The sequence below is a fragment of the Sebastes fasciatus genome, chromosome 21 (genome assembly GCF_043250625.1).
Source record: "Sebastes fasciatus isolate fSebFas1 chromosome 21, fSebFas1.pri, whole genome shotgun sequence".
NCBI classification, from domain to species: domain Eukaryota; kingdom Metazoa; phylum Chordata; class Actinopteri; order Perciformes; family Sebastidae; genus Sebastes; species Sebastes fasciatus.
Window position 1 is genome coordinate 6,643,775 of NC_133815.1, and position 22,934 is coordinate 6,666,708.

The 22,934-nt window shown below is 42.5% G+C and overlaps 2 protein-coding genes and 1 long non-coding RNA gene across 3 annotated transcripts in view; all 3 read right to left on the bottom strand.

Moving 5' to 3' along the window:
• Positions 1–22,077, bottom strand: part of cdh19 (cadherin 19, type 2) — a 142,558-nt gene extending 120,481 nt beyond the window's left edge. Inside the window, exon 1 of the mRNA XM_074621635.1 lies at positions 22,052–22,077. The gene's annotated coding sequence lies outside the window, so the exon portion shown is untranslated. The remainder of the gene's footprint in view (positions 1–22,051) is intronic.
• On the bottom strand, positions 7,640–13,822 carry dselb (dermatan sulfate epimerase like b). The gene has a single exon (XM_074621486.1). It carries the CDS (start codon positions 12,827–12,829, stop codon positions 9,173–9,175), a length of 3,657 nt encoding a protein of 1,218 aa, XP_074477587.1. The 5' UTR covers positions 12,830–13,822; the 3' UTR covers positions 7,640–9,172.
• Positions 22,078–22,430: 353 nt separating the features above from the next.
• LOC141760004 (uncharacterized) overlaps positions 22,431–22,934 on the bottom strand; it is a 91,415-nt gene continuing 90,911 nt past the window's right edge. Inside the window, exon 3 of the long non-coding RNA XR_012592248.1 lies at positions 22,431–22,904. This is a non-coding gene — a long non-coding RNA (uncharacterized LOC141760004). The remainder of the gene's footprint in view (positions 22,905–22,934) is intronic.

Consider the following 22,934-nt stretch of genomic DNA (forward strand, 5'->3'; position numbering starts at 1 on the left):
GTTCAGACAGAACACAAAGCAACAAGCGGACAAACTCCTGTTGTGTCCTACAAGTGTGAATGGGCAACTCTGGACAATGTCCAGACCTGATTCTCCAGACATTGTCTGGATTTCATATGAGAAAACGGCTTAAGTCTCATCTTCTGTGTGTTTTCTTTTATGTTTTAATCCGCGACTGCAGCTATCTTCCTGGTATGCAAAGGAAGACAGGAAGTGGTGCTCAAGGCTGGATTACCAACCAGGCGAAGGGAGCAACCTCCCAGAGGCCTCAAAATCCCAGCTTTATTACCTGATCTTGAGGCATGGGTGGATTACTGAACAGGGCCTACCGGGCAAAGCGTCGGCGGCCCGACTGGCCTTCACCTACAAAATGTCACACAAAGAGACACAAAACAATCACAAAGATAGACAAAATGAGAACAAAGAGACACAAAACAACTACAAAACTAGTCTAACCCACTATAAAGTCTGTGTGTCTTTGGTAGGAGAGGTGATGGGGGCTTTTGCATATCTGTGCCCAGGGGCCCACTGTCTCATAATCCGGCCATGTCTTGAGGCCTCGTCTTTAAGAAGGGCTTGAGTCAATATCTAGCACTAAGCTGATACTGATTCCTTGTGTACACCTTTTATTAATTTGTGTCTAATCAGCATGCTTTGGGCCTCTGGATGTAATGGGGGCCCAGCAGCTTATTGTTTTTCCCCCGGGGCCCCCAAGCAGGTTAATCCAGCCATGGAGGTGGTGGACAAACTGTCCTGTCTCCTGCTACAAGACGCACAGTCAGGCACCGTCTGCAGACTAAAATAGACAAAGCCAAGGCTGTCTGTGTGCAGCTCGTCCTGCATTCTGGTCATTTCATCCTCTGACAGAACCTCAAGGACAATTTAACAGTTGGTACAACCTGTAAATCATCATCACACCAGCAGAGATGACACCTCTATCGCCTCTTAAAAGGCGGTGACACCTCCTAGTTGTTTCTTTTCTTTTACCGATGACAACGATGAAGTGTTGTTTCTCACATTTCTGTAGGAATCAATGTGCAAAGGAGTGGTGGTGTTATCCTGGCCTTGTTCAATTCTTCTTATCATTTTTTAGCATCTCCTCACTGACTTTTTTTTTTGCCGAGCAGGCCAGGAACGATGATCTCTAAGGAACACAACCATATGAGCAGAGAATCTGACCATCTGGCTTTCTCGGCAGTTAAAAATCGCGGGGGATAAGAGAAGAGTGACGAATGTCCCTCGTCTCCTGCCGCCTGTCAGTGTCAAGATGTCTCTTTTAAAAATAAAACACTGTTTTCAGGAGCTGGACAGAGCCAATAGTGTGATAGCGAGGAAATGTTAAAAGTGAAGTTTCCTTTTTTGGAGAAGAAGAAGAAGAAAAGAGGAGAAAGTCACCACAAGGGAGGAGAAAAAAATAACTCATTTTAAGATGGCATTCTTGGACTGTGTAGATAGCCACACCGGGTGGGACAGTTATGGGAAGGGGATGATATCAAATCTGTGTAGAGTATAATGATTGTGTTATCTCTGAAGCCCACAGTGCACGAATCCCTCACCCAGTCGGGTCTCCTGTCGATTCCTTATTGTGGGAAATAGCTTTTTCCATTTCCTCCAGAACTATGAGATGAGAATATGTAACAGCAGAGAAGAAATCCTGCATTTCATTTATAAAGACTTTACAGCGATGTGTTGCTCTACTGTAATTTCCAAGGCACACTGTGACCAATGTCAGAGGGGCCGTTACTCCTCCTCAAGACATAAATTCCACTAATTAGAGATCAATGACTCATGCTTGATGTAATTAGGCCGGACGGGACGCCCCCACACAAACGGTAGGACATGCATTCATCTCTCCTATCAGTTCTATTGTGTAAAACATAAAACATGAAAATGATCCCCTCGGCAGACATGCCCTGCCTCCACATGGATCAGGAGAGCGGTGGCCGCGGCAGCACTTTGACAGGCGGGTTATGGTTTCTGGGTCCCAGTAATGAAGGAGTACTGAGTGTGTCATCCAGGAAAAAGGCCTCACCCCCGTCTGTCTGTCGGCCAGCCAGCTGGATTCAATCCTCCACCTCGGAATAACACCAGGCCTCAAACGCTGTCGCACGGCCACTCTTTGCTTTAATAGGCAGAAACAGCTCATTAAATTACAACAGTGGCTAACCCTTTCCATAACAGAATCGGTAAACTCGCGTTAGCCAGACAACAGCTAAATCATTTCTTTTTATCTCTTTTTCCAGCTTACACATCACTCTGCTCGTTGCTTTTTTTTTTTTTGCAAAGCCAGCAAACCACGACGGTTGAAATAGGAGAACCAGAGGGAGCCTGGCACAAATTCATACTACTGTACAGTGGCTCAATTTCCAAAGAGTCAGAGAGCTCCGTCTGCTCAGCGAAACGGACTGTAATATACAGAACAAGAAAGGGGATTAGCCAAATTGTCAAGGGAGACAGGTTAAGCTGGTTTCTCTACTGAAGGGTCTCACTTCCAAAGTCAAAAAGTCAGAAACTTTTCAGAGCAAAAGTCCCCTGTCGTATAGTTATGTCACGTTGCTAAGCAGGGAAAATTCAATTTCTACAGACGTTCACTCGACTTGAGTGATGAAGTAGGGCTGAATGATTTTGAAAATATTAGAGCTCTCAAAGTTAACGTGATAATAACACGTTAACGCATATTTGTTTTAACACCTCTAATCTCTTTAACGCATTAACGCTAGAGAGAAGTTACTGGTATCATATTAAACTAGAAAAACCTAATGAATCCATTGGTACCAACCATGTCATACTAGTTTGTCGTCAAGGAAGTTAAATTACGCTCCAAATTTGCGCTAAATTTTGGCGAGGAAAAACTGGCATGGCCATTTTCAAAGGGGTCCCTTGACCTCTCACCTCAAGATATGTGAATGTAAATGGGTTCTATGGGTACCCACGAGTCTCCCCTTTACAGACATGCCCACTTTATGATAATCACATGCAGTTTGGGGCAAGTCACAGTCAAGTCAGCACACTGACACACTGACAGCTGTTGTTGCCTGTTGGGCTTCAGTTTGCCATGTTATGATTTGAGCATATTTTTTATGCTAAATGCAGTACCTGTGAGGGTTTACGGATGACATTGGGCATTGTTTTGTGTTGTTAATTGATTCACAATAGTAAATATATACATACATTTGCATAAAGCAGCATACTGCCCACTCCCATGTTGATAAGAGTATTAAATACTTGACAAATCTCCCTTTAAGGTTCATTTTGAACAGATATAAAATGGGATTAATTTGCGATTATTACAAAGATGTTTTCTTAAATTAAAATAAAGACATTTCATCTTTAACAAATATTGCGCCTCCTGCGATTTGAAAATGGCAGTAGGCCATATTGTGATTAAGATAACATTTCAATTAATTGTGCAGCCCAAGACAGACGCATGGTCAAATAAACCTCTTTGGGAATAAAGTAAACTGCACTAAAAAAAAAAAAATCTGTTTGCAAATAAACAAGTGGAGGAAATTCTAACTGAAATGCACAGAGGACCTTGAGATCCTCCGAGAACAGCTCTGCAGTTAATGTGGAATTATCTAATTTTGACGAATTCAGCTGGCGATGATATATCCTGTCAAACCGGAGGAAAATAGAAATTGGCAATAAGGACTGTGTAAAGCCTTAAGGAATGTTTCTGATTCACAACTGTGAGCCAGATCGAGATCTGCCTGAAGTGAAATTCAAAATGCCTCATCTGGTCTGATTTCCCTGCGCTGGAAGACCAGACTGGGCTTCATTAGCAGTTGCCGCTGTTCTTTATTGGCACGGAAGATCCCATTTTCACTACAGAAATGACTTGCCACCAGCTACAAATTGACAATGCGCCATATTTCCTCGCAAGTCAACTCTTATTAATAGCAATTCCCGGGATGTGTGCGCCTCCCCATATCCAAACACAGCAGCGTCTTCGGCAGGTAAATTTGAACAGTGGGATGTGACAGGCTTTGTTTACCAAAGTGAAAATGACAATATAGGAGCGTGGCATCGCCAGCTGCTTACACCTTGTCAGTTAAGTCTCCTCCTCTGTCATCTGAAGGACACAAGTCATGCACATCAAATTCATATTGAAGTTTTAAAACTTTTAACAATGATGCTCTCCATCAGCTGGCTAATTCTCCGGCACAAATGCCTTACACGGTATCGATGATTACTCCTCTCCAGCATGTCTGCTGCTCTCTGACTGATGGCGGCTGCAGCAAAGGTTAATTAATGAGCAGTGGCAGGAGCGATGGCTGCCGGCGAGGGAGAGGCTCTCCTGGGACATGGAGTCACCAGTGGCGAAAAGATAAAGGTGGAACGGCGAAGGGTATGACTACTCAGCTGAAATTGAGTCCGCTTTTCTATCTGGATAACCTCCATGTGCTTAATAGTCTGAGAGAGCTACTTGATCACTTCCCCGAGCTGCCGCATGGAATTAGATTAGAATGCAGCATTTCATCGTTTTCTATATAAAACCTTATTTCATGCAATGATTACGTATTGGTTATCAAACATCAGCGCTAATCTGTGAGGCAGCCGTCGAGCTTAAATTAGTTCTGCAAATCTGCTTCTTGTGATCAGACATCAAAAGGTTTACATAAAGCATATTTGTCTTGCTTTGCAGCAGCAGTGTTATTTTCCAGATGGGAAATAAACACGCTGACATATAGCTTTATTTTTATCCCGTTTCTAAGATGCCATTAAATTTCATTGGCAGAGATTATGGACTTAACGTGGGAACTAGCCTGATTAGCTTTATGGGGAAGATTAATGTTTTGTGCCATCCTGTTAAAAAGTCCAACGATAAAGTGACCTGTGTTCCATCTTAAATCACTAATACTTTCCTATCAGGCATCCTTTATAAAGGGTTTAAAGTAATGCCTCATTTGATGGTTAATACATCATTTACTAAAGCTTTATAAATCAGGTAAAGGACATCAATAGGAGCAACTTTTGGGTTGCCAGTTTGAGAAAAACCTCTTTATTCAAGTCATTAATAATGAATGTATTCTCACTTTCTAAAAAGCATCATATTTCAGAAATATATATAATAATATATGAAGTATTCGTAAATGATTCATTTACTATTAATGAAGTCATTAGTTACAACTTATAAACCTTAGGCTACATAAAGGCTGACTTATTAGAAAGTGGTATCATGAAATATAAATTTGGTGCCACGTTCTCATAAGGCGGCCTTTTTCATGTTGTAAAAATAGCTTCATTAACGGGTTGTAAACCATTTACTATTCTTTATAGATTAGTCATTACTGAGATCATTTTTGTGGGGCGTTGCTGGTTGTAAATAATCTCTCTGGCTCGTGTTTATCCTCCTTCAGCAGCACACCTGCTCTGTGTTTTTAGCTGCAGGGCATCTGGACTACAATCAATTTATTAACTATCTATTAGCTTTTACAAGTAAGCCATTAAGTCTGTGGTTATACATGCTAATGAAGTCATTAATAAAGGGTTATGGGTCACAGCAAATGTCAGTAATGTATAGTTACTCATTTGCAATAGAAAATGTTAATAATTGATTTGTACAATATTCCATCAAGTCTCCAGCTGTAGATGTTAATAAATAGTTAATAAGTGGACTGCGGTGCAGATACCCTGCAGTGTCCTGCTGGCAGTAGTGTGGAGGAAGTATTCAGAACAGAAGGATTATCAGCAAAATGTTCAAAAAGTATGAAAAAAACTATTCATTCTGCAGAAAAATGGCCCCTGTGAGAGATATATTATATGAAATTATTAGATACTGATAGTGAAATGCAGCAAAAAAAATCCCTCTGAGATGTAGAGACCTAGAAGTATAAAGTAGCATAAAATGGAAACACTCAAGTAAAGTACAAGAATGTGGCCCCATGAAATCCAATAATAGCTGTAAAAGTAAGACACATGATTACATGGAACTGAAGTTATTGGCTGTGGTGGAATGTAACAGTATATTTACTCAAATACTGCACTCAAGTACAATTTTGAGGTACTTTCACTACTCTATTTCATGCTAGTATTATACTACTTTTTAGTAAAATGACCTCAAGTTCAGATATTAAATTCATGACAGCTAAATTAGTCTTTGAAAATTCTCTTCCAAAGCTACAAATTAGGAGACTGTCAATAAATAAGAGTCTTCCTTCTTAATGAGCTTCATAATGTTTCTGTTCCACAACCAGTAAATGTCTCTTGATCCACCCTCCCAAAAATGTATGCCAGAAATGACAGATATGGATATTGCACAAACATCTCTCTGAAGTGGTGTAACTTAAGAACGGATGTTATGCAATAAAGAAATCAACTTCTGGTTTCACAAGTTACGCAAACAGCGACCTCCTGGGAGAAGTCATGTTGTTTTTTGACCCTCCCGTCCACCCGACCTCCTTCATTTCATGGGATATACATGAGTTCACTACGAGCTGTGTATGCGAACAGCCTGCTCCCCCTTTATCTTGTTCAACATTAAAGTGTACACATTAAGGCATCAATAATTATAATCCAGTAATATGATAAATGAGATTCTGAAATGCGCCTTTCTGTATAATGGTTCCTTTTACTTTTGGTACTTTAAGTATATATTGATGCTAATACTTTTACTTGTAATAGTGGCATTACTACTTTTACTTAAGTAAGAGATCTGAGTACTTCTTCTGGGACAGTTATCTACCTTGACACACTTAAAATCAGAATATTAGAAGGTCAAACTGAGTATTGATGATGAGATTTGTGCACCAATATTTCCTGGATGCAGAGTGAATACAAATAGGCGACTTAACCGGCAGCGAGTGCAAGTCAGGACTCGTAGAAACCTCCCTTCCAAAGCATTCGCCTGAGGTTTTTTCTCAAGGAAGGAAGGATTAGGCACAGAGGACCCTGCCAAGCATTAGGAGTGTTACAGGAGGGATCACGAACAAATGAGTAATGAAATGACTGACTCATTGAGAACCAGTCTGAGATGCGAGACACGGCATGTGTCTTTTTCTGAAGGCTGCTCCCGTTAAGGTCCCGTCTCAGCCGGAGCGTGACAAAAGAATTTCCTGACATGTTTTTAATTGTTGGCTCCTCCTTGTCATGCACGTCACCCGTACAAGCAATTAGGCTTCTGTCATCCATGTCGAATAAAACGGGAGATTTTGCTGCTGCATAATTGTAGCAGCACAGAAAAGTTTAACTGGCGGGTTAGCAGTAAAGAATGAAATGCACGCTGTCTCTTTCATAGTGATAATAGTAGTTTAACACGAGTATAATGACGACCGTTATATAATCACACCGTTATTCACTGCATCGGAACAAAAGACTGAATGCCGATATATTTATGAATTTATTATAGTCTTTACACCTCTTGCTCCAGAGCCCACAGAAAACCTTTATAAAGAAAATGATTGTAATTCAAGGCCACAGAAGCAAGGAACCATATCCCCACGAGCAAATACAAAACAGAGTTGGTAACAGGATTGCAACACCAAAGTGAAAGCATGTCTGCCAAGTCTACACATTCAAAGACCACAAACATCAAACGGTTTTTTTCCAGGCAGTCAAGGGTTTCAGTGTTCGTAGAGGAGAAAACAAACAGGACTGTTTCTAGCTGAGGAAAGATGGAGATTTCGTTTTTTTGTGTGTGTGTGTGTACAGATGCGATAATTGAGTGAACCATCATTTACAGAACAGAAATGTTGAAGCAAGACAGCATCAAAGGTTACTGAGGAGCGTATATTTTTGCCCAGGCCAAAGAGCATAACATCACAGAGTAGAAATGGTCTCTGACTTCTTCTTCTTTTTTTTTCTCCTTTAGCTGTACTTAATATTCACCCCCTGCTCAGTCCCTGTTCAGTCCACTGCTCACTGAACTCTCTCAAGACAAAGGCCCTAAAAGATCATTGGTTATCTGATGGACCACGACGGGAAATGGAAACTGTTTGCATTTCCTCCAGGCCTTTACAGTGAGGACAGTACAACAATAAAACACGGGGTAAGCCTCAGTTATGGCATCTTGCAGATTAATATGAGTAGCTGAGGGGGATGCTTTGGAAATTGCTTTGACTACAAATGTGTCAAAGCTGACAGTTTTTTTTTTCCCCCAGTTTGATTCCTATTAAGCACTTTCCTCTGATCTAATTCAATAAATGCCAAAGGGAGTTATAATAATCATATTCATTCCTGATCCTTTGGGATATGTGTCTTTGGAACCCATAAATACTTCTAACTTCTTTTCTTCTACACATAATATCTTCAGAGGTTTATATATCTTCAGAGGTTTCATATTTCCGAGCTAATCGAGTACGTACAGTAAAGTTAGCTTTGGAAAACGCACTGATTCCCACATACAATCAAAGGAGGTCCCTGCGAAAGTGCTAAGCCACCGTGCCATCTTTGAGCTTCAAATAAAAATCCCTCTACTGGTGTAATGAAAATACAATCCGTGTCATTCATATGTCTATATTGGAGCAATAAAGCACTGCTATCTATTTCTTTGCATACATTGCAGCATTTTGTAGTTTTAAAGGGAAACAGCACAGGAAGTTCAGATTCAAGACAGCCAAATTAGTCTCTCCCGAAGCTACACATTAGAAGACTGTCAATAAATATGGGTCTTACTTCCTAATGAGCTTCATAATGTATCTGTTCCACACCAGTAAATATCTCTTAATCCACCCCCCGAAAAAATAACGCCAGAAATAACAGATATGGATTTTGCACAAACATCTCTCTGACATCGCAGATTAGGGATCTGAAAAACTAATTTCTCATCTCTTACTAAGACAAACAGTAACTAATCTTCACTGTGAGCTGTTGTACCATTTAGGATGCTGCAATAATGCTCAAATTCAACTCTGCATGTAAGACAGCAAAGGTCTCACTCAATTAAAGAGTGCTACAAGTGAGTATGAAGGGCTGCTGGGGGGGGGGGGGGGAGAACAACATAAGCTCCCTTCTACCTATTTTAATGTAAAATATTCCTCCCTCACAAACATCTGTTGCTGTAGGCTGTACAACACCCAAACAAACGGGGGAAAAAAACAGAAAAATGCTACCCAGTTTCTCCTCAACTTGTAACATATTTTTTAAAGTCAGTGCAAAAAGAAAAACTTTACAGAAGTGGATGGCAGCTACAGTAAACAAGACAGCTCAATATCAGCTGACCAGCAGCAGGAAGTTAACTGGCGAACCCGGTGTAACCCAGCCTCCTCATCACACCCCCACACACGTCCTCTATTAGTCTGATGTCCTTTCGGGGCATATTCTGTCTCCACATGTTAATGTTGGCTGGTGAAATGTCTCCTTCGTACATTAGATTGTACAGGTTGGTGGAGGTGGTGAAGAGGAGCTGGTTGAGGGCTGCGGGTGAGACGGGCACCCCCAGAAATGTGTGTATGCTCTCCGCCGTCTCCTGCGGTGAGTTGACCACGTCCTCAAACCTCACTTGGAGGTAGGACTCCTCGGGGAGGCTCTCGCTGACTCTCAGCACTGCTGCGGTGTGAGCCAGCCACAGATGAGCCAGTATCAGGATGGGGTTTGTCTCAGAACGGGACAGCAGCCGCTGGATTATTTTAAACTCTGGCGCCGCAGTCGGGCACCCGTTGCTGACAGCATCCTCCTTGAATATCAAGGAAAGGTGCTGCGGGATGTTTTTGAGGGAGTAAAGACTGGGTTTGCTGTTATAAACCATGATATAAATCCACGCTCGGGGGTCTCTCACCAAGTAGATTGTCCTCAGGGAAGATCCAACAACCTCCTGGATGAAAGGCAGTTTGAGCGCCCAGCTTCCGCTCCGCATGTTGAGGACCACCCGGGCGTTCGGGTACTCCAAAACATGCCGTCTCATCTCCCTGACGTACTCTGCATCTCTGTCCAGACTCGCTCTCAGTTTGCCCTTCAGCTCAGACGCCGGCTCTCTCCTCCTGGATCTTTTCTTTCTGTCCCTAGAGGGGCTGACTCTCTGGGGCTGTTTGACCCGGCTGCCCTCTACCAGCTGAATATTCTGCAAGTGCAGCTTTGTGTTGTGGACCAGCGAATGCAGCCAGCCCTGAATAATCTTAAACCGTCCGCGCGTGGCGTCTGACCTTGTCCACTCGCAGGCGTCGACCAGGGAGTCAAACTCAAACTCGGTCTCGGGGATGTCCACGTGCTCGGTGGGAACTCGAATGTAAACAAAGTCCGAGCTGTTGTAGAAAAGGTGCTTGAGTATTTCCGATCCCGATCCGGGAAGGGTTGTTATGACGACGGTGGGGAGGGGGAGCTGGCGTTGCTCGTACAGTCTGATTTGTTTGTTTACTTCGCTTTTGGCACCTGCAACTTTCCATTTTACCCCACAGAGAAGCTGATCGCAGCTGTTAGACACAAACAGCAGCTCGGCTATCCACAGAATGAGCACGGAGAGGAGGGCGTAGCGCATCAGCCTGCTGAAGCACACGTAAAACTTTCTCTGCATGGTCAAAAATCCGATGGCCACGCAGAGAACGACCCCTGCTATCACGTTGACTGTGAAGCCAAAGTCAAACAGCTGATTATCACTGCTGATTTGTTTGGGGATGAGTTGAGTCCCAAGGCCATATCGCGTGATTTGATATCTATCCTCAACTTTACAGTGACCTCCAAATCCTAAGTAAGTCGACCTGGCTCCTATGTCTTTGTAGTTCGTCGCAATAGAAACTATCCTCTCTGTGTTATTTATGGTTAAAGAAAGTCTCACTCCATTTTTGCTATTATCTATAAATCTACAGCTGGACACTTTGACATATGGCCCATGTAACACGTAAGCCACTCTGCTGACTGTGCCTGTCATTGGAAAAGTGACATTGACGTACTGAGTCCACCTCTTTTTAAACTCGGCCGCCTGCTCAGCCTCTTGTATCCTGGTATCAGGGCTGTGACCCTGGCTGTCGAACCAGAACATTTTATAATGAGCGTCCCACACATCCATCATGGCGCCGTTAAATCTGTCCATGAATCTGAAAGGGACGTATTTAAAGTCAATGTCAAGATTGTGGAAAAAAGCACTGAGGGACGTCACAGGCGAATCGCTCCACTTCTCTACGTGGTCGAGCACCAGCAGAGTCTGGGAGTTTAGCAGAACTAAAGCTCTGTACACACTCTTTAGTCTCATGGCGGGCGAATACGCCGACGCCGCTTCCCCGCTCACAAACATGGTGTCCTTGTGCGAGGAGGCGACGATCACCTCCCCTTTGGCGTCCCCCACCCCCTCATCTGTCCAACGCAGCCACTTAGCGCACTCCCCCAACTGACCCTCCCACGGACTGTTACACTGGCTGGTAGGAGACGGGCTGAACACCAAAACGTTGTTAAGGTAGCTGAACTTTGGGCCATAAAGTGCTTCGGACACAAATACTTGTCCGTTAGGAGCGAACGTGAAAGAGTTCTGATCCGGGTGCTCGTGACCCGGGTTAAAGCTGTTCCAGCCATCCACCCAGGAGTAAGGCTTGTCATGGACTATATCATAAACTGCACGGCCACCCAGCTTGCCAGACTTAAACGAGACAAAAGTATTCCCCTGGCCGATGGGTAGCCCCGCTCCATAGGTCACCACACCCCAGTTTGAGAAAATATGCATCCTAGCTTTTCCAAAGTCGTTGGGAGGCTGCGGTGCGAGGTGGGAGTTGTACCAGATGTATTCTGTGTGAAGCGTAGCCCAGCGCTGGGCAGACGACTGCCCCATGGGACCATCCTTGGGCCGGTGCTTTCTGATCTGTTGAGCCAGCCAGTTGCCCGTCCCGTTCATCATGACGAACGTGTCGAGGAAAACCAGCTGGCTCTCCGGCCCGTAAAACCAGTTGTAGTTGGAGTCCGCGATGCCGACTGTCCTCTGAAAGCCCGGCAGCAGGGTGGCGTAATAAAACCAGAAGTGCCCCCGCAGCCAGTTGTTCTGCAGGTTGTCGATGTTGAAGTGGCGCTGGGCTAAGAAGACGTACTGCGTGATGGACTTGGCCGTGTAGCTCCCATAGGCGACTCCCTCATCCAGAGAGCCATCAACAACATGGTTGAGGAGGAACATAGTTTTCTCCATGTAGCTCACTGCCACTTGTTTCCAGATCATTGACTCCGGGACGTCGTGCGATCCAACCACTATTGCCCCCGTCAGGACGGCTAAAATGTTAGTGGTTTGGTGATTTTGGAGGTACTGTTTCCCCCACCCCCTGTACTTTGAGAGCTCAAACAGCTGCTCTGTCTCAGAGCGAATTTTCTTGAGGTAAACATCCTTCCGCTGCTCATCCAGGAAGGAGAAAATAAAGTCATAAGCAGTAGCAAACCCAGTGAGAGAGTGCGCCATGGGGACCTCGTCGTTTGGGGCACTGGTTACCTTCCAGTCGGGGTATTCAGCCATCCTATCCATAAACTTGATAAGAAACTGCAGGGCAGCAGAGTCGTCTGGGCACAACAGGCAGTAGAGAGCCAGGGGAGGCAGGTTGTTCCCATAAATCTCATTCCACTTGCTTGTAAACTCCGCATGTTTCACAGGGGGCATGTAAAAGGGGACGTTTGACAACATGGTGAGCGCGGCCGCCCGGATGACTTTAAATATGTGACTGTGGGTGGTGGAGGACCTTTGCCTCAAGTGCAACACATCCACTTGGTTAAAATATAGGTTGGGATGGAAATCGGCAGACTGGAGTTTCCACTGCTCGGTCGCTCTGGCTTGTGTGAGCTTGACCTGCAGCAAGTCATTTGTGAAAATGTCTCTGTCTGTGGTGTTGAAGACCCCCGAGAAGGCTGTCCCCACTGCGAACAGCGGCAGCAAAAAAACTGAATACACAACCCAGTTCACTGCCATGTTGCCGGGCATTTGTGAATGCATTTTTACTGCATTTTAAAAGTTTTTTTCTTCAGTTGTTATTTCAGAGTAAAAGTCCAGGTGATTTGTTAGAGTCCAAAAATAATGTATAAGACAAATGATGCAATATTAAAGTCCCATGCATGATAAGAAAAAACTTTAGTGCAAGAACAAACAGCATCCACACCGACAGTTTTCAAAAGGCAACATCACATTAATTATACATAAATGTCTGATGGTAGGAAGATTGTTTTGCATTTAAATCCAAGAAGAAGAAAAAACATCCTGCACGTTTTTTCCTGCTGTCCTCATAGTAATGCGTGTGCTCGTGGAGACTGGCAATCGTCCCCCTTCTGCGTGCGCTAATAACTCGTATTGATCTCCTCCCACAAAACATTTCCTCTCGGACAAACATCAGTCAGCCCCAGTCTGTGTCCGGTCCAATCACAGCCACCCACAAGCTCCGTGTGCAGCCCGACCGAGCCGCAACATCCGCGGACATGAAGCTCAGCAAACAACGCATCTCCTCGGAGAACATAGCCTCTGCTGCAGACACTCCACTCCACAAACGTCTGCTGCTTAAAACTGCAAATCCTGATCTGGAAATCGATCTGTTTGCATTGTTAAATCTCCTTTTGTTTCCTCTTTAAAGCTGCGCGTTTTTCTCTGAGGAAACTTGTCGTCACTCCTCAAGTATTCAAAGAATGAGACATTTTTCTCAGCTTGTCCTGTAGGAAACAGTGAATCAGCCTCCCAGATGATGAGTAATCCAGATGTGAATGTCTACAGTATCTGGAGGGATATGTGCAGATCCGTAGCCGATGGAGACGCACATCTCCACAAAGTATAAAGCTGTGGATGTGTGCGTAATCTCTCCGGACGCGTCTCTCGTTGTGTTTCCCTCTCCGACTGCTCACCACAGGCAGTTTGATTGTTTTTCCTGCACTGGATGGAAAATTTCCACTGTACCAACTGTAGAGGGAGCCGTGACTTCAGAAGCACAGACGCTCATCTCTTATGGAGGGAGAGAGTGGGAAGGCTGAATATTCATGGCATGAAATCTCTCTCTCTCTCAGTATAATGTGATGGCACTAATGTTATGTTAAATTCCTGCTCAATATTAAGTCCAGAGGCAAAATCACACCGAGTGGTGATAAAACACTATTTTTTTGGATCTATAAAAACATGTATTATTCTACACTTAAAAGTCACACATGTTGTTTTTCTTTGCTATAAGGACACAACTGATATTAAAGGAATAGTTCCACATTTTCAAAGATCATTGGCCAACCTGTGACAGCCTCCTTTCAAGCAGCTCACAACAAGAGCATGCTCAGACTTGCCAACAGCATCTCTTCTGATCCCTTACATGTTTTAAATGGGGAATATCAACTTCTGCCCTCCGAGAGGCGATTCAGAGTCCCTACATTTAACCTGCATCAGGCTAAAGAACGCTTTTGTCCATCAGTCCATCTTGTTTACTAAATAATAATTAATGTGCTGCTCAAGATGTAAATCCAGAGGACAGATGGTAATTTTGTAATGGGTTATGTATGAATAATTGTGATGTGTTTTGTTTTTTGTCTGATGGGTCTTACGTGTTTGTCTGTCTATGGTAACAGTATGTCTAATGTATGTGTACTTTTTCTCAAACTGAGCTGCCTATGGATGCAAAATGAATTTCAGTGCAAACTGAATTGTATCGTATCGTATCGTATTTTGGGAAATATGCTCAGAGTTAGGTGAGAATATTGATTCCACCCTCAAAAAGTAGTATCAACTTTTTCATCTAAAGCTGGGTATACACTGTATAATTTTAGCCCGTTTCTGGTTCGCATTTTGAGCCACACAACTCATTTTAGAGTCGGGCCGAATTTCAGATTTGTCGGGCATCGTTTGCCGTGCAGTGTACATGTTTTCTCAGCCAGCAGCGAGTCCATATATGCTGGCGCCTCTTTCTTTTAGACGTTTCAGCAGACAGGATGGCAGAGATGATCAAGGCAGCACGTTTCTGCCTTGTTGGCATTTTTGTGACCAGTACAGACATTACCTGACTCTGAGCTTTTCAAACAAATCTTTATTGATAACTGTCGACAGCCAGAACGGCTCTTTAAACTACGTTACCACACACTTTCCCTGAGCGTTACTGTTGTCGCTGATGGGTTTTACATGGATTACCCGGTGTTTCGCATACCAGCGCTAAAGGGTGGCTTGTGCGGCGGTATCGAACGCTGGCGGCCGTGACAAAGCGTTGGTATTTCACACAGAGAACGGGTTGGCACAACTCAACCCGTCATGTATAACCTAGTTTGGATTATGCCTTTATTTGTGGTACAAAAGCTCAGAAAAATCAACCTCGTTCTGCAAAAAAAAGTTTGTAGCTTTTTTGCCATGTATTATTTGCGCTCTGTGTGAAACTCATGACAAAAACAACAGTTTGAAAAAATATAATTAACTTTTGGCAAAAAGCACATTAAGCATATTTCCGAAAATGTCAAACTATTCGATTCAATTTCCATGAATTTTTGTTACAAGTCCAGAGTCAGGCTATCTGTTTCCCCCTGCTTCCAGTCTTTATGCTAAGCTAAGCTAACTGCACCTATACACTTAACAGACAGATATAAGACTGCTATTGATCTTCTCACATGACTCTCAGCAGGACAATCTTGTTATAAGATACAATAACTTTGAAATAAAACTATATTTATTATAATCTGTGAACATTTTTAAATGACAGCTGGAAGCATATTTATTTAATTTGGCTTATAATTAATGTCACTTTTTTAAAAATCTATTCTGTCATTTTAATTATTCTAAATGGTCTCTGTTATTTTATTTTATTTATAAATTTCAGCGTCTCCTGTCTTTTTATTGTCAAATTTTATTGTCATCTGCCCTTTGTTGCACTTTTTATAAATCACTTTGAGTTACATCTTTTGTATGAAAAGTACTCTATAAATAAAGTTTATTGTTATTTTGATTTTCTCTAAGAGTGACTTTGATTAGTCTTGACAGTCATACCAGCATTTGTAGTGAAACATGAAAAATATTACAAAAACAATCATCATTACAGGCTAGATCTCATTAACATGTTTAATTTGAAATGAACCTCTTTTGGCACAAAATGCCTCTTTAGACTCTTTTATCTTCAGTCTCAGTTGCATGTCTTTGTAACACATTTCCTGAGGCAACAGAAAAGGCATCCAATAACCTCAAAAGCATCTCCCCTTGGAGAAATGTGTGACATTTGCCTGTCCTAACACGCCACGCTATGCACTCATTGATCACCTCATTCTGTGTATATTAGGTTTCTGTGCAGCATCTTCATCTAATGATGGATTGCTTTCTCTATACCCGGCTCACATGTCTCTGCTGCAGCATGCTATCCCACAGGGAACACTGTTGCATGGTGTTTGTTTTTTTTACTGCTTTCCCTTCAGTTCAAAAGTGCACGCTACAGGCACACAGTTAGCCTTATCAGGATGGCTGCAGGAAACACACACAGTTATCTCTCATAGGACAAAAAGTCTTCCATATGGAGATATGCGCTGCAAAAAAGCTGACCCAATTTAAACACTGATGATAATCTTGAGCTCACATCAGTCAAATAACTTCAGAAACATAAAGATCATACTTCATGAATCAAGAAGATGCTTGAAAACTCTGTAAACAACTTACTTGAAAGAAAGAACTGGTTGGACTCCCCAGCAGATGTTGTTTTTAGCATATATCTCTTCACTGCATCAACTGCCCACTGCAGAGGAACAACTCTGCACTAACTTGCCCTTTTCTAGCCTTATAATTCATAATAATTATGTAATCTGGTAATATCTATAATTATGTCATTATTACGGTACTGAACATGTCTTCTATTCCTGTACAAAGTGTCTCTCCTAACAATAACGGTGGTAACTGGTGGTCGCAGAAAGTTCCTTTTCACAACACAGATTTTCTAATTTTCAGAATAAAACCTAAGAGCTGTGGCGAGCAGCGAAATGGCATTCAGTGTTTGCCATAAACTCATTGGAAAACAACTGCAAAGTCTGCACCACATGATTAAAATTATGGCTACAAGCTGTCAATGCAATGCAAGTCAATGCAAAATTACCTTAAGATGCAGTAACACCAGGTGCAACCCTTTCTGCTACAAAATTAGGATCCCACACAACTAAATTGCGTTCTCAATTACATTTCGAAGGAAAGAGTATTTTCTCCCTGATTACGGTTGCAGTTTGAAACAGTTTTCAACACATGGTTAATGTTAATTGAAACAAAACAAAACAAAACAAAAAATGCAACAAAACTACTTTGTTAGGTTTAGTAAAACATCATGGTTTGGCTTAAAATGACTTTGACATTGAAACAAAACAAAACAAAAATGCAACAAAACTATATCGTTAGGTCTAGGCGATAAAAATAAGTGAACGTTGACTTAGTTTCACATGGGACACTAACAGCGGTATCCTGGGTCAAAGTCCTGTGTTTGTTTGACACATCCGCCACCCCTTCTGCCCACTCTGAGCAGACTTTTGCGCTTCTTAAGGCCTTTACACTGCGGGGGCGTTGTTTTGTGTGCGATCAATGCGCAAGTCAATATATTCTTTTGTTTTTACTGTTGTTTTTGTCATGAGTATTTTCACACAGAATGCAAATATTACACGCAAAGTCATGTTTATTTTACTGACATGAGTTTCACTGTATCATATATATGATGGTTATTGCTTGTCCCACTTCAGCTTCACTCAGGCTCCTTCTCAAATTGGCCACATTTTTTATTTTTCTTTGGCAGCAAAATGTAAACCCAAATCCAAATCCTTGTGCATGACTGTCCTTTTAGAAACCTAAAGGAGAGATCATGGATGCAGTGTCTTAGTTTTAGCATCCCAAACCAACGTAACATGGTTACATAATGGCCTTACTTAAATGTTTTTATACAGTTACATAATAAAGTAGCATCTTTTGGAGAAGGAAGCTGAACCTAACTACTGGCTTATCGTCCGGTGGCTATGCTGCAGCCAACACTTCCTCTCCTCAGCATTCAACATTCATATTCCTTTTGCGAGTGTGTTAAATTTGCATATTTGCTCGGATATCTATAAACACTATTCGGCATCCTGCGTCTCTGGAGAGAAAAGTATCGTTGCATTTCTGTGGGCAACAAGTTTTAACCACATTGTGCTTCTGGCCCCACCTCACTCAGTGATGTCGAGGCTCGTATTTCTTCTTTGGCAGCAGTAGCTTGTGATCATAAAATCATTTCCTTGTCCAAGTCGAGATGTATGAACTTAAAATATATCCCTATTCACTCTCTCTCCGTCACTTTTTAATGTGTTTGATGTCAGCTACTTCAATGCTCAGATATCCTGTTACATATTGCCAGTAATCAGGGCAGAACTCTGATGTAAATTTCATGTTAGTCAGTGGTATGCATGGATTTGGTTCACAGCAAGTTCAACCCTCTCCGGTGACGACTGTTTCCTCCAAAGTCCTCGTAGAACTCCTTGTGTTTGTTTTTTTTATATAAGAATCTATAATGTATACTTTTCAGCAAAAGCAAAAAACCCAGGCATTGGGGGGTAAAGATTCAATGAATATAAACTGGTTTATGACTCTTAAAGGGATAGTTTGGGTGTTTTAAAGTGGTCCTACAGGTACTACAGTATGTATTACCTACAGTAGATGACAGAAGTTACCACACGGAACCAAAGCAATGAACTGCTGTGGACGGGGGCAGTAGCAAAATGTATTTTAGCCACCTAAAAGAAAGGCCCACCTAAGAAAATCAATATCAGTTTAAGTGTATGCTATATTTAGAATAGTTTCACCTTTACCTTGCTGTGAGACAGCTATACAGTCAATATTTCCGACAGGGAACTGAAGCCGTTGCCAAAGCAACCAGACTCCTTTTGGGGAAAAAAATGTTTTCTATCTCGCAGAACGCGGGAGTAACTGGTCAACCAGTGCCTCGATCGGTTGGTTTGTTTGTGTTATTGTGTGACTTTGGTTAGTTTGGATTCACAAAAGTCCCAAAATAGTGCAAACAAACTAACCGATTGATGCAACGGTAGACCAGCAACCCCCCGTGTTCTGTGAGGTAAAATTACAGTTTTTTTCAATGGAGTCTGGTGGCTTTCGCGAGAGCGTAGATGGATACAACGGCTTCAGTTCCCCGTCAGAAAGGGTTGTCTGATGGCGAGGTAAAATGGTGAAAATATTCTAAAAATAGCGTACATTTAAACTGATATTGATTTTTTAGGTGGCTAAAATATGTTTTGCTGGCGGCCCCGTCCACAGCAGTACGTTGCTTTGCTTCCGTGTGGTAACTCCTGACAGTTTCTCCTAACTGGGGGGCGTGCCGACCGTCATCTACTGTAGTAATACACTGACTATGGATAAATACCTCATACAACCCCACTACAAAACACACATCCATATAAGGAAGTCATTTTCTTGATTTAACAAAGTCATCAACCTTGCCTCATTATAAGATACTGGAGCTTATTTCAGGTACAAATTAAACTGCTTATCTGTTTTGAGAAAAGTCTGATTTATTAAACAGTATCTGAGGAAAAAAAGTCACTCAAATGGACATTTATTTTTCAGTGTACCCCCGTCTGCTGTATGCTCTAACCAGACTTTCACTTCCATTAACTGTCCATCTGTTCCACCTCCACGTTTCTCAGCAGAGTACTTTTGACTAATTTGATCTTCATTTAGTCGCCTCCACTTGCATCATGTCCTGTAGTCGCTCCTCCAAATGAGTTTCGAGTGAGAGGAGTGTCCGTCTGCTCCATATATCAGCCACCCTTTCAAGTTTTACTCCAAAACTAACAGGAATAACTTCTAATCGCTGCGCCGCCGCATGTCGATTCCTCCCCTTCAGAGTTGCATTGGAGAGAACCAGTTCAACTGAGCATCCTAATTAGAGGAAGCCTCGGTGTGGTGAGATGATTGAATGATGTCAACCACAGTAAACCCAACACTCTAATCACTCTCACCCGCAGCTGCTCGGGCCTCGGGTTGAGCAGGAGGTCCTCGAGTTTGTTGCTCGGCGCTGGTTGCCTGGAGACATTTGAAGCACACCTGATCAGAGAAGATAAACAGTAGATTGCTGAAAACGTGTCAAGCATGAGTCCTGAAAGCGCTGCTGATTGACAGGTGGCAACTAGTGTCTCCATGCCTACTGTAGCTCTCCTGCTGTTTACGCTGGCTGTTTGAAGCTTTGCAAATCTCGGCTTTGCTTGTTGAGAAAACCTCCAGCCATACATATTGAAGGGAGAGGTGTGTGCTGACAGCCAGTGCCCTTATTAAAAATAAGCCATGCTGGGAGCAAAGGGAGGCGTGAACCAGGCCCTTGAAAGACTCCCCTCTTTCTCTCCCTGCAGAGAATTTCAATTTCCCCCCCAAGAGTCTCAGGTTGCTCAGCACGCCTGTGTCCTGCATCCGGCCCTCTGGGTAGAGGCAGAGGGAAAATTGGCTCCAACTGTTCAGGTTTCAAAGATGGTTTCAGCGCCTTCTATGAGTCCGTCTGTCAATCACAGCAGTCTCCTCAAAACAAACCGTGCCGCCGCAGTATCCTCCGGGTGCTCTCAGAATCACTGTGGTCCCTCAAAACCATTAAGTCTACTCGCCCAGAGAACAGGAAATAGTTTACCTGATGAGCCTGGAAATGGAAACACTCAACGCTGAAGGGCCTTTCATAATAATAGTAATAATGTCCATACGCGTAGATGGGAAAACATTTCTTACTAGTGAGCTTAGTTTATCATCAAGCTATCACCTCTGCTAGCGATTCTCAGTTCTTGAGTGCCCCATTGACAGTATTTGTGCTGCTGATCTCAACTGAAGGTGATCACTTTCCAAGACTGTGAGTGTGTGTAGCCTTTAGCGTCAGAGCATAATAACCTACAGTAAGTGCAACGAAAACCCTCAATGTTATGTTTTCTTCTTCTACTACTGTAATTATAAATATGTCTGCAAGGTTCTGTTTGTGCCGGAATAGCATTGATGTATACTGTTATGAGGTTTTAAAGCGTGCTGCTCTTGTTTATACATTTTCTTGCGGTTGTACAGTAGTTGTTCTATATTTGAAATGGGTCGTTAATGTTACTTTTCAGTGCCGTTTCGCATCTGTCTGATGTCCTTAATACCTGCTGCTTAATGTGGACTGACATCTGTTGTCGTTTCCGTTTGCTGAAGTCACCCCTTCATCGTTCACCCCGTTCATTTCAGTTTGCACATCACTTCTGTCATCCCCCACGTTTTGCACATTTCTTTGGTTGTTCGCGCATCGTATTCTGTCTTGTGACATTTTGCATTTTTCCATAGCTTCTGTCAATGGAAACAACAGACAGCAGCTGACATTGAGGAGCAGCTGGGAACATCAGACGGATGCAAATGCTAGAGTAGGTACTCGTGTGTGTTTGAATCTCATATTTATCTGCTGTAGCACAATGGGTCTGTCTTATTTCTAGTTTCTTTTTACTCATCCTTAGAGCTGTGTAAATGACCTTGTAGTACATAGAAGTGCTACAATGATTTAATACAGAAAGAGAAAAAACTAAAAGAAATGTGCAATATCTCAGTGTAGATACATGCTCAGTGGAGACAACCACATGCAGTTTCTGGTAACTGAGTCAAAGAAAATACAGCTAAACACAAAAAAGATAAATCCAGCTTATTATAACGTGGATATTTTCAAAGTAGTGGCCATCCTTCCTATCTGTAATCATTATTCCAAGTCCTTTTTGCTACGCTGGCTCTGAGGGGCAAAATGCGCATTTTAGGGGACATTTTGATATTGCGATATGTTGAAGGCATACTGACAATACATATGTATATGAATATCCGTCATTGGAATATCTCCCTATTATACAACCTCTTCTTCCATCCTTTCAAATGCTGCTTCAAATTTGCATAATGGACTGCCAAGGATTTACAAAGCAAGCAACAGGAAACAGGAAATGATGTTGACCTTTGTCAAGGGGGTCAAGACAAGCGTGTAAATGATTGTCAGTACCAGCACATCCTGGGTTTTTTTATTTCCATATCGCGTTGCTGTCTGAACCTTTATATCGTTTTTTAAGCTGATATCCTTGGATTGTTTTAGCATAATGATTAACAGTGTTTTCCTTTCTGTCTTGTCCTACTTGCTGTGTGTGTGTTTGTTGAGCTGGGTGATGAGTTTGCCCTTGTGAGGATGAATAAAGTAGAAATAAATTAAATTAATAATAACACTGTACTCACCGAGTTTATTGCTGACATCTCCGAAGCAGTCAGACATTCAGACAGTCAGAGGTTAAAAGGTCATTAGATGATTAGTGGAATAGGAAGTAATCAGAATAAAATATTCTGTCACACAAATTTACATTCATTTTTCACAAATGCTGCTAATAGTTTTATCCCTTAAAGGGCCTAAATGCGAGGTTGGGAGCATTTTTATTGCCTCTGCACGGCTCTCAACGTGGCGAAGGCTGAGCCAGTGTCTTGCAGCTAATGGTGCTCACAACGAAAACTATGGCAACACTGCTGACAGAGCTAACAGTGTTAACCCGGGGGAGAGCCGGAGGTCGGGTGCTAGGCTTTCACCACGACTATCACCTGTAACCGCCGTATGAGAGCAGTGCAGAGTGGCGGCCGTGAGCTAGCATGTCAACAAAGCAGATAAAAACTTGTATTACAACACACACAGAGGGAGACCAACTTCATTCTCTGCTCAGGTAGACATTACTCCCCTACATCTTTACATAGCAAATAGTTGCTTGTTGCTATATTAATGCTCTGAATATTGTTTAGAGAACCTTTAACGCTTCTAAATATATATATATTTTTAATTAAACAGTCTGAGAAGGGAAAATCACTTGAAAGGTAAATACATACTGACAATTAATCCTGTGACAATGGGTCACAACTAGACATTGCTGTGTTTTGAAAGAATACAACCTCTGGTTTGATCATACAGGCGGTAAACCAGAGGTTGTTTTTGACTCACACTTGTATTCCAAGGGTGTAACCACGGTGTGGACATGATGGGGATCCAAATACACACAACCTGGTTTTGTGTCAACAAGACGCTTCGCTCATTTTTGCTTGTTGTCAGCTGTTAAAGGTTTAATGAAAAAATTGGTGT

Bases quoted from the DNA above. Each gene is read 5' to 3' on its own strand.
- dselb (XM_074621486.1), bottom strand. From the start codon at position 12,829: ATGCATTCACAAATGCCCGGCAACATGGCAGTGAACTGGGTTGTGTAT.